Below are 11177 nucleotides of genomic sequence, written 5' to 3'. Positions count from 1 at the left end.
TTCATCAAAGGTTCCTGAAAATCCACAAAAATATGAAGCAGCACAATGGTTTTCAACATCGTTAATAATGAGGAATGCTTCTTCATCATACTAGAATGATTTCTGAAGGGTCATGTGACACTGAAGACTGGAGGAATGATGCTGGAAATACATAATAAGAATAAATTACATATTCAAATAAAGAAGAGTTAAATTATATTGAAATAATATTTCACAATTTAACTGTTAATCAAATAAATGCAGCCTTGGTGAGCATGAAAAAGGGTTTAAAAAGTACTGTAGATTGAGATTATTTCAAAGAGCATCTTGTGCTTTAACTTAAGTAAGAAAAATCCCCAAAATAGTTTACTTTAATGCTTAAATTAGATTTTTACTCATATTCTGAGTTATATTTTATTTTTCTTATATCCGTTTCTATTTTAGTCAAATCATTAGTAATTTTATTTTGTGTTTTTGTCATTGTGATTTTTTTTATTTTTAAAAAATTGAAGTAAAAGTAATAGTAACAAAAAAAGCTTTATATTTTATTTTAATTTAGTCAACCTTTCTTTCTTTCTTTCTCTTTCTTTCTTTTTTACTTTCTATCTTTCTTTCTTTATTTAGTGAAACGGTTTTAGGGGTTTCTTTTAGCACAAAACCACTGCTTTGGACTTAACTGAAGATTCATTGACCAGACGATCTGATCTTTCCAGCCTGTTAAACTCATCAGTTTAAGCTCATCATCAAACATTTTTGTTGATGTGTTTGGGCATCGTGATGAACCCTGGTTTTGATCAGTGGCTCCAGATTGGCTCCAGATCAGTTTTTTCTCTTTAAAATAAATTCTAAAGCATACCATCTAAATACAAAGTATTTGTACAACAGACTGCTGTACACTACAGTGGCTCATGTTCAATAACATGGAAACTATATTTCGACTTCTAAAGCAAGTATTGACATATGAGATACACTGCAATTCATTTGATTAATTAATCAGATAATTGTATAATAATTGTCAAATATAGGAATAATGATATAGAAAGTACATACAAATCTTGACAAGATAAAAAATACTATCACTGAAGGAGAAAAAACAGACAACAAATGTAGTTAGGCTTACATAAAGTTGATTGTTATCTTGTGATGTGATTAAATACATGTCATTGTGAACCCTATATTCCTGGCATGCTTTTTCTAGATTGTTTTAGCATAAATGATTCATCTAATTGACCTTTATGATATTTTCTCAACATAATACAATTCTTTACATGCATTATGCACAACATGCTTAAATACATTCTAAACACATGCAAAGTCAGGCCATTTCAGTCATTCTCCATTCCCATTAAATGCAGCTATTCAATTGACACATGTATATTTGTGCTGAGGAATCCTCTCGCTTTGCCAGACTGTACTGTAAACTCTTTAATATCTTATTAAATGTCAACCAACACTCTACAGCACGCTGCATTTTCCTCTTCAACAGAAAGCATGACAAGGAACAAAGGAGCAGATCAGCCGAGGGTGAGATTTTGTCATGTAAGCGGCGTTCATGGATACAGAGTCACATTGTAAATGTACACACTGGGGGCGAACAGCAAATTCCTTCGTGGTCACTGTGAACTTGATCTGCCACCATGAAAGGAATTCTTGCAACATGCTAAAAACCTTGAAAAACCTCAAAGGCATTCCGCTAAATCATCCAAACGAAGCAGATTTTCATTAAGATATACGGCCGCACCGAATTCAGACATGTTTTCACTTTTATCGAATTAATATTTGTCATCGAGAATCAAATATACACATGTAAATTAATGACAGCTATTAAAAACAAACATATATGAATAGCAATGTTGAGAAAAATTGAGGAAATTGGATATCATCCCAATATTTGTCTTTGGGTGGAACGCTGTTTACAAAGAGGATGTTTAAGAAACTAGCACTAGCAACCACAGTGAGTTTGTTCAGCTGTCATTATGTTAACTAAATATTCAAGAGCTCGTCCATTCTGTGGCTCGACTTAACAGGAGCACATTGGGATCATGTGGCTATTCTGAAGCTGAAAGAGAGAAAGATTCATTTCTTAAAGACATTTTGAAATGTCTTTAGGTTCGGTTTTTCTACTTAGCAATATAAAGATTGAATTGAAAAAGAAAATACATCGGAAAAAAGCACATAATTTATCACACATGCATTTGAAAATTACTAAAAAAAATACAATGGGAACCATCAAAATAAGTACAGTAAATATGGAGTTTATCAAGACAAGAGCAAAGCTGAATGGAAGTATCTGGGTTTTTCTTCATATGGCCACTTGTGGCCCTGTGGGTTTTTAGAAAGTAAACAAGTAGGCCTACAACAACGTTGTGAAACATGTCATTTTTGAGATGCTTATTTATTTATTTATTTGTGGTTCTTTGAAAAGGCTATATCGACAAGTATAAAGGTGGAAAATGGAAATCAACACCTGGGACAAGAAAAAAAAAAAAGAAAAGAAAAGGCTACTGTTTCAATTTCACTGTTCTACTGTATGTATATATCACTGTATGTACATTTATATATATTTATATATATTTATTTGTGGTTCTTTGAAAAGGCTATATCGGCAGGTATAAAGGTGGAAAATGGAAATCAACACCTGGGACAAGAAAAAAAAAAAAAGAAAAGAAAAGGCTACTGTTTCAATTTCACTGTTCTACTGTATGTATATATCACTGTATGTACATTTATATATATATATATATATATATATATATATATATATATATATATATATATATATATATATATATATATATATATATACATACTCGCGATCCACAAACTGACTCAAATGATTCGTGAACCCTCCTTGAACTCCCGAACTGACTCAAATGATTCGCGAACCCGCAACGAACTCCCGAACTGATTCAAATAATTCGCTATCCCCAAACTGACTCAAATGATTCGCGAACCCGCTTTAAACTCACGAACTGACTCAAATGATTCGCGAACCCGCAACGAACTCCCGAACTGATTCAAATAATTCGCTATCCCCAAACTGACTCAAATGATTCGCGAACCCGCTTTGAACTCACGAACTGACTCAAATGATTCGCGAACCCGCTACGAACTCCCTAACTGATTTAAATAATTCGCTATCCCCAAACTGACTCAAATGATTCGCGAACCCGCTTAGAACTCCCGAACTGACTCAAATGATTCGCGAACCCGCTACGAACTCTCGAATTGATTCAAATAATTCGCGATCCTGCTCCGAACTCCCGAACTGACCCAAATGATTCGCGAACCCGCTACGACCTCCCGAACTGATTTAAATAATTCGCGATCCCGCTCCGAACTGACTCAAATGATTCGCGAACCCGCTCCGAACTCTCGAATTGATTCAAATGATTCGCGAAGCCACTCCGAACTCCCGAACTGATTCAAATGATTCGCGAAGCCGCTCTGAACCATAGACATATAAATACCTAGACGCCTCATTGGCCGCTCGACCACACGTCAATGTCGCCGCCATATTGGAGCGGGCAACTCTCATAACTCTCACATCAGGACAGAAGAAAATGTACCTAACTCATCGACAGATTGGACACCTACAAACCGTCACACGATAATAAAAACAGATCTCGGGGTGTTATCTTTCACAGGTAAGACTCTGTTCTTTCTCTATGTTTTTTGGTCATTTTTAACATTATGTTGACAGCCAGTGTCAGACTTTTATTAAATAGCTAGCAATATCGGTAACGTAGTTAGCAGTGAAAGCTGAGACTTCATAAGAATTCAAAGTTTAAATGAATTCTTATTACTTTTTTAACTTATATTGCCGTTTATATAATAAACTAAATGGTGTTATGAGCACAATATACAGAGTGAGCACTTTGAATGTCTAGATTAATGATGGAGCTAAAGCTTCTCTCTTTAATTTGACTAACGTTACTTATTTACAAAGATGAAGTGGTAACACTTTAGAATACTAGTCCTTTAGTTAATGTTAGTTAATTCATTAATGAACATGAACAAACAATGAACAATACATTTATTACTGTATTTATTCGTCTTTGTTCATGTTAATGAAAATACAGTTTTTCATTGTTAGCACAACTTTTGATTTAAATAATGCATTAGTAAATGTTGAATTGAACATCAACTAAGATTAATAAATGCTGTAGAAGGATTGTTCTTGCTTAGATCATTTTAACTAAAGTAGTTTACTAATATTAACTAATGGACCGTTATTCAAAAGTGTTACCGATTAAGTTCATCATCACTTGATTATAAGGATTTCATTGCTTTTCATAAAACTGTGAACTTATTCTATGTATTCTTTTTTCTTCCCTTTTAGTCATTTGCAAACAGGACAAGGACAGCCTTATGGAAAGCTGAGGTTAAGCTGTTCTCAGAGACAAGACTATACCTCCCTAGACTAGTGTTGTGTTTGTACTAAACCCAGAGCAGCCCTGAATGAATCGACAGAATGACCCAGCTCATATTCTAAAGTGATTAATCGTTTGAAAGCATTAATTTATACTAGAAAACAAGACAGAAATACTAAGGAAGAAAATCTATCTGATTCTGATTCATTCAGACATTTCTAATAATGTTGATACAAATGCTAATACTGCACTCATGTTTATAATAAAAGATGACATAAGCATTCTTAAAAAAAACTTAAACCCAGCAAAGAAATAATGGATGTTGCATTAAGTAATTTATTTTCTCATTACATGACATTCAAGTATATTACAGATCTCTTCATACTCGATATAAAATTAGATTAATTGGCGTATATATTCAGATTTGAGAGGTTAAAGGGCAGAGAGCATGATCACTAAACAGCGGATTCATCACTGCTTCCTCACATCAGCAATAATCTGGGGAAGAAAAAATTATTACACTCTGTATTCCAGTGCTAATATATGAACATCATGAAACCAAGACATTTGCATGGGATGCATAATTACCTCAGATATGAATTTTTTTTATCTACTCAATATATTTATTTGTAGATTTTTATTGGTTTATTCTTAAAACGGGGAAAAAAAATTCTGCCAAAGGTGAAAACTATTGTTTTTCTTAGCCGCTGACAGATATTTGTTCTTGTTTTAAACATGAACTCATTTATATCCTCGATTTAAGGATGTTCAGATATTTTAGCTGGAAAACAAGAGGAAGAGCATCATTCTCTGTGGTGAAGAAGAACACCATGACCTTCATCAAATTAAAATCTCTCGTGTTTGTGTCCGAGTCGAACGGTGACAGGTAAAAGAAAAGAGTAAAAAATAAACCCTGGACAATCTTCCTAAAACATACGTCTGCAGGAGCCTCTGATTATAAATATGCTTTATATTTATCACAGTATAATTTCATCAAGCCTTGTGTTCAACTCCATATTTATACTGAAAATAAAAGTAGCTGTGATCTTATTCTAGTTAGCGGCTCTGAAATCGAGTGACAGCTGATTGGTTGATTCACATATGTGTTCACACACAAAAAATGCTTCATATTCAAACACAGTTTAGATTAACACTCATATAACTGTATTGTCTGTGTGAGAGGAATCAAACAATCAAATCCTGCGATCGTTTACTCTTCCTCAGCCTGAACAAGTTTTTTTTCTGCTGAACAGTAAAGAAGATGTTTTTTTTTTGAGAGCGAACAGTTGACGGCACCCATTGACTTCTATGCTACAGGAAGAAATACTATGGAAGTGAATGGGTACCATCAACCAATGGTGTTTAAAGCATCATCTTTTTAGCATTCAGCAGAAGACAGAAACTCGTACAAAAAAATATATAATTTGTACATTTTATTTAAAAAAATAAATATGTAAAATAAGCACACACAGTTAAACTTGTATTCCTAACTAGTAATTTCCAAAGCATCCAACTATGTGTCATTGTTGTTAACTAAGACTGAAACTACTAAAAACAGTTTTCTGAAATTGAAATAAAGCTAAAGTAAAATGATAAAGATAAATCGTGTAAGCTACTACTAAATATTGTAGAAACTTAATTTTCTGTAAAGTTGTTTTGCAATTATTTGTAAAGTAAAAAGCACTATAAATTAAATGAAAACAGTACTAAAATTAAAGTAGTAACTTTTTACAAAAAAGTTGAAATGCTAAAATTATTAAAACTGACATAAAGGCTAAAAAAAATAAAAATAAAACTAATTACTAAACCTCAAACTGCAACGATGAGGCTAAAAGCTATGCTATGTGTCACTCTGAGTAAGTGCTGTAACAGTTTATAAAGACCTTGATGTTGTTTGGGTGCCAGAACCGTGTGTGTGTGTGTGTGTGTGTGTGTGTGTGTGTGTGTGTCCACCTGGATGTTCCCGTGTTTGGCTCCTGGGATGATCTGAATCCTCTCAAAGTCCCTCCCCAGGATGATGATGTCACAGCCAGAGTAGTACGCCTGTCCCACGAGCTGTATAACACTTGATACATCTAACAATACAAATAAAACATACTATATTTGATTAATGTCTATAGTTGCCGATAAGCTTTTAATAGAAGTTATTGTTTTTAATATAAGTCACCATCTCGACATTTACTGCTCTGCACCACAAACATCCCGTTTTGTAGCGTGATTTAACGTCTCCACTTTAACTTCCGATTTAACTTTCCACGCAAACCTGGAAGGCACAAAACATTTGATTCAGATCGGGACTCCGAAGCACGTTTCGCGAATCATTTGATCGGGGCTTCGAAGTTTGCAAAACATTTGATTCAGATCGGGACTCCGAAGTGCATTTTCATTTGATCGGGGCTTCGGAGCGAGTTCGCAAAACAGTTGATTCAGATCGGGACTCCGAAGCACGTTTCGCGAATCATTTGATCGGGGCTTCGGAGCGAGTTTGCAAGACATTTGATTCAGATCGGGACTCCGAAGCGCGTTTCGCGAATCATTTGATCAGGGCTTCGGAGTTTGCAAAACATTTGATTCAGATCGGGACTCCGAAGTGCATTTTCATTTGATCGGGGCTTCGGAGCGAGTTCGCAAAACAGTTGATTCAGATCGGGACTCCGAAGCGCGTTTTGCGAATCATTTGATCGGGGCTTCGGAGTTTGCAAAACATTTTATTTGCAACAGACTCCTGATTTAATTACATTTTTCATTACAGAAGTTACTCCTATTTTCTTTTTCCAGAAATGAAAATTATTAATTTAGCATTAACTTTATTTTACAATGTATTCAAATCTATATAGTACAAAAAATAATATCAATCAGCAAATCAAAACATTTTACAGTTATTACAGTTTTTTTTTAAAGGAATTTGCTTTTGGCAAAAATACCCTTTAAAATCCAATATGAGTTTATATTAGTTTGATTTTGTCAACTCTCTTTGTCTGAGTCGCAAGGTGTCAGGTCCAGTGTTGGGAAGGTTACTTTGGAAATGTTATAGGTTACAGATTACAAATTACCTTATTTAAAATGTAAAATGTAGTGTCACTGTTTCAAGTGACTTTAAGTAAAGTAACTGATTACATTTGATTACTTTTTGATTACTTTTCTAAATTTCTATTGTTTTCAAATTTTGATTATTTTGAATCATTTAAAGCAGGCAGGGTTAATGTTACAGTGGTACTCAACACTGATTACTCTCAGATTTCAGAATCCTTCTTCACTTGAATTAAGATTGTAAAGTACAACCACCTCAAAATAGGACTTTAGCAGCTCTTTTTACTTTGCAATCTTTTTTAGGTTAAATACAGATCAATAAAATCATAAGATATAGTTTAATGGCTATGATACTGTTTTTAAATCAAATCTTTGCATAGCTATTACAGGAAACAATGGCATCTAACAATGCCTTGGAAAAAAGTTAATCTAAAAATAAAATAAATAAATAATCATTTACATAAACCAAAATAGGAAATAAAACAGTTATGGAATAAACATGTGTCATATTCTGTCTTCAACTCCAGAAACATTGGTTTCTCATATTTTAAATATGTATGTGAAAATATTAAAATGTAACTCCCTTTGTAATCATTAACAATATCATAATTAACTGTAATTTAATTACAGTTTACAGTACATTAACAGATTGCTACATTTATTTTGCAATTAAATTACGTAAATTAGTTACATGTAACTAGTTACTGCCCAACACTGGTCGGGTCTGATGATAAAAGATAAAGGACTGAATTTTTCAAATTTCTCAAGATGAGGGACGAAACAGGGACGTTCACAAACTGTCTCAGACGAATGTCCTCCGAACGTCCGCCAGCAGCCGTCAAAAGCGGAGTCCCGATCTGAATCAAATATGTCATTCTCCACTTGACAAAAGAAGCACATTTTTGAAAACGCAATGAAAGCCCACGTGCTCCATTCCGCCGCCGTTCACGCGCGTGCACGCAGTCCGCTTCCAGTTCAAGATGGCAGCCACCATGAAGAAAGGAGTGGTAGGCCTATGTGTTCAAATAAACGCCGTTCTGTCTACATTGCCTTTCTATATATTTGTCCTTCTTTAGTAACACGTTAGTGGCTCTGAAACGGTGAAGGACTGAGAGAGCAGAGTGACTCTGGAGAGTGTTTGTTTTCACTGGCTGTGAGAGCAGCTAAAGGGCTAACGTCACATTATTGAGACTTTCTGAAAGACATTAAATTTCTTTTATTATTATTTACATTTTATTTAATCTTTCAGCTGAAGATAATTTTCCTTCTGCTTATGTGCAAGTTAATATCTGCGAACATCACTGTGTGCTTATTTTTATTAAGTTACAGTTTTATGCCTTTTTTCTATATGAAGAGTTTGCAAAAAACAATCAACTCCGTTTTTCAAAATGTTCAAACGTCATGTTTTGTATTATGTAATAATGTTTTCACTGCGTTAATTAGCTGTATTTTTTAGTTATTTATTTAACCTAATCAAAATAACACAAATTTCTGTTGACTGAGATTAATTAAAATGCACAATGAAAAAACATTTTGTTTAAAAATCTGTTTTTGCAAATTAACTCTTCATATATATATATATATATATCAGCTTCAAGTGTTCTGTAACAAAAACATATATAAAACAAATAATTGTAAATCAAAGCAATTGGTGATATATTATAAAATTCAAACAGCAAAATTCAGTGCATCAAAGAAAATGATTTTATCAGAATTTTTTATAACATAACTTTTAAACACAATTCTGTGTTTATTTGCTCTAAACTATTATTTTATAATAGTTATTGCAGGGCATTATTTATTGAGTTTATACTTAAAAAATATAATTGATTTTAACTTCCAATGTGCGTTTTAATGTGGAGAGCAGAAGGATTAGTTTATATTGGAATAAATGCATTGTTTTAATCGGAAAACTCGCTCGAATCGTAACAGGCAGCTGAGGATGTCAATGTAACATTTGAGGACCAGCAAAAGATCAACAAGTTTGCCAGGAACACAAATCGGATGTCTGAACTTAAAGACGAAATCGAGGCCAGAAAGGTAAATAGATGGTTTGAAATGCATTCTAGTTTACATTTTGTTCAGGTGGTGGCTGATCAAACTCTTTTCATCCAGAAATCCTTACAGAATCTGGAGGATGCCAGTGATGACCTCATGATGTTCGAGGACGACGCACTGCTGATCCCTTATCAGATCGGAGACGTGTTCATCAGTCACTCTCAAGAAGAGACGCAGGAAATGCTGGAGGCTGCGAAGGTGACCAACCGAACCCTCAGAGCTAGGCAGCCCGACTGAGCCCGGCCTCAATCTGAAAAAAACTTGTAGCCTAGTGGTTAAAGATCTGAGCTGGAAAGGCTGAAGGTTCAAATCTCACAAGAGTTGATTCGACTCTAATCATTTTGTTTTTGCACGTGACTTAAGCTCAGGTTACTGCAGGAGGATGTATATAAGACCTTTTCTAGATTTACTGGCTATTAAACTGCATTACTTAATTTCTTTTTGCTTGTATAAAAAGTGTCTAGCTCGTATTTGAGGCTTAAAATAGATGTGCGTGAACTGTAAAATGTATTTAGGAGCACATGTGCAAATCAAACCAGTCCCTGCAGGTATTTAAAAAGTCTTCAATATCTTAAATTGTATAACAGACATCTTTTTTATATTTCAAAGTTTGCAATTGGTGAAAACTGCACATTATGTCAGTAGATTCATTATTATCGACTGTTGATGAAATATGATGTTTTATTCATGGTGTTTATGTTGTGGATGGTTGTAAGAGTCCTCCTTTTTCTGAACAAGTAGCTAATAATAGTAAATCATATGCATTTCAAAATAAAAGTCCTGGTGTATTTCTGGATTGTTTATAATGAAAAGTCCTCCATTAGTTTATTTTTTTTCCTGGTTAATATTGGTATTTTGGTATCTTGATCTAGCATTTTATTAAAAATTAATTCTTGTAGTTTCTGTCTGGGCTGCCCTGTTATTTAACACATATTACTCAATATACAGATTCGGCTAGTATTCACACAAATTAAGTTGCAATTGAAGACAAATAACTAACGCAAAACCATCAAGCAAGAAAAAAAAATGACTAGATACATTTTTCCCAGAGATGTCAGATGTTAAATTATTTTTTTATTGCTTGCCGAGTTTGATTTGAAATCTGGTTGTAGTGTTTAACATTTCCATGCTTACATTCTGGTCTCCACAGGAAGCTCTGCAGGACGAGATCAAAGCTTTGGAGGGTCGTGTGTCTTCCATACAGGAGCTCCTCGGAGATTTGAAGGTTCAGTTATATGCCAAGTTTGGAAACAACATCAATCTAGAGGCAGATGAGAGCTGAGACCTCAAACATGTGGACTTGACCTCACAGACTGTCAGTCTCCTACAGGAAATTACATTTCTACTCAGACAACGAGTTCTCACCCGGTTCACTCCTGGTGATGTTTGTTGCATTCACATGTCGTTATGTTTAGTGAGTTGTTTGAGCTGTTGCATACAGGTGGTTTACTTAAAACATCCAGCAAGATAGAATGAGAGGCACTGATATCAAAATAAAACAAAGCTTAATATTTACATTGTTTCTATCTGTTTTCATTTTCTAATTCATTTTATTATGGTATTATTGGTGCAATTATGTAGGCTTAGCATAGTGGGTAAAGATTTGAGCTGAAAATAGAAAACTTTCAGCTGATTTCTAACCAATGTGCCCTTGAACAAGACTTTTAACCTCCGAGGGAATAGCGTATTGAGTGTACTTTGAGTCGCTTTGGATAAAAGTATCAGGTAAAAGTTTTT

At 34.1% G+C, this 11177-nt stretch overlaps 1 protein-coding gene and 1 long non-coding RNA gene across 3 annotated transcripts; one reads left to right on the top strand and one right to left on the bottom strand.

Moving 5' to 3' along the window:
* Window positions 1–4697: 4697 nt before the first annotated feature.
* LOC113075239 (uncharacterized) lies at window positions 4698–8250 on the bottom strand. 2 transcript variants are annotated; one of them, XR_003280900.1, is made up of 4 exons: window positions 8181–8250; window positions 6520–6615; window positions 6306–6427; window positions 4698–4850 (listed from the first exon to the last, which is right to left on the bottom strand). It is a non-coding gene; the product is annotated as an uncharacterized LOC113075239 (long non-coding RNA). The 2 variants fall into 2 exon arrangements; XR_003280899.1 differs by lacking the exon at window positions 8181–8250 and having other exon boundaries at window positions 6520–6683.
* On the top strand, window positions 8228–10955 carry LOC113075238 (prefoldin subunit 4-like). Its single transcript, XM_026247902.1, has 4 exons — window positions 8228–8389; window positions 9315–9422; window positions 9498–9638; window positions 10591–10955. Exons 1-4 carry the CDS (start codon window positions 8363–8365, stop codon window positions 10720–10722), a joined length of 408 nt encoding a protein of 135 aa, XP_026103687.1. The 5' UTR covers window positions 8228–8362; the 3' UTR covers window positions 10723–10955.
* Window positions 10956–11177: the final 222 nt, after the last annotated feature.

This window comes from Carassius auratus, unplaced genomic scaffold (genome assembly GCF_003368295.1).
Source record: "Carassius auratus strain Wakin unplaced genomic scaffold, ASM336829v1 scaf_tig00016526, whole genome shotgun sequence".
Taxonomy (NCBI): Eukaryota; Metazoa; Chordata; class Actinopteri; order Cypriniformes; family Cyprinidae; genus Carassius; species Carassius auratus.
This window is presented reverse-complemented; position numbering and strand designations above follow the sequence as displayed.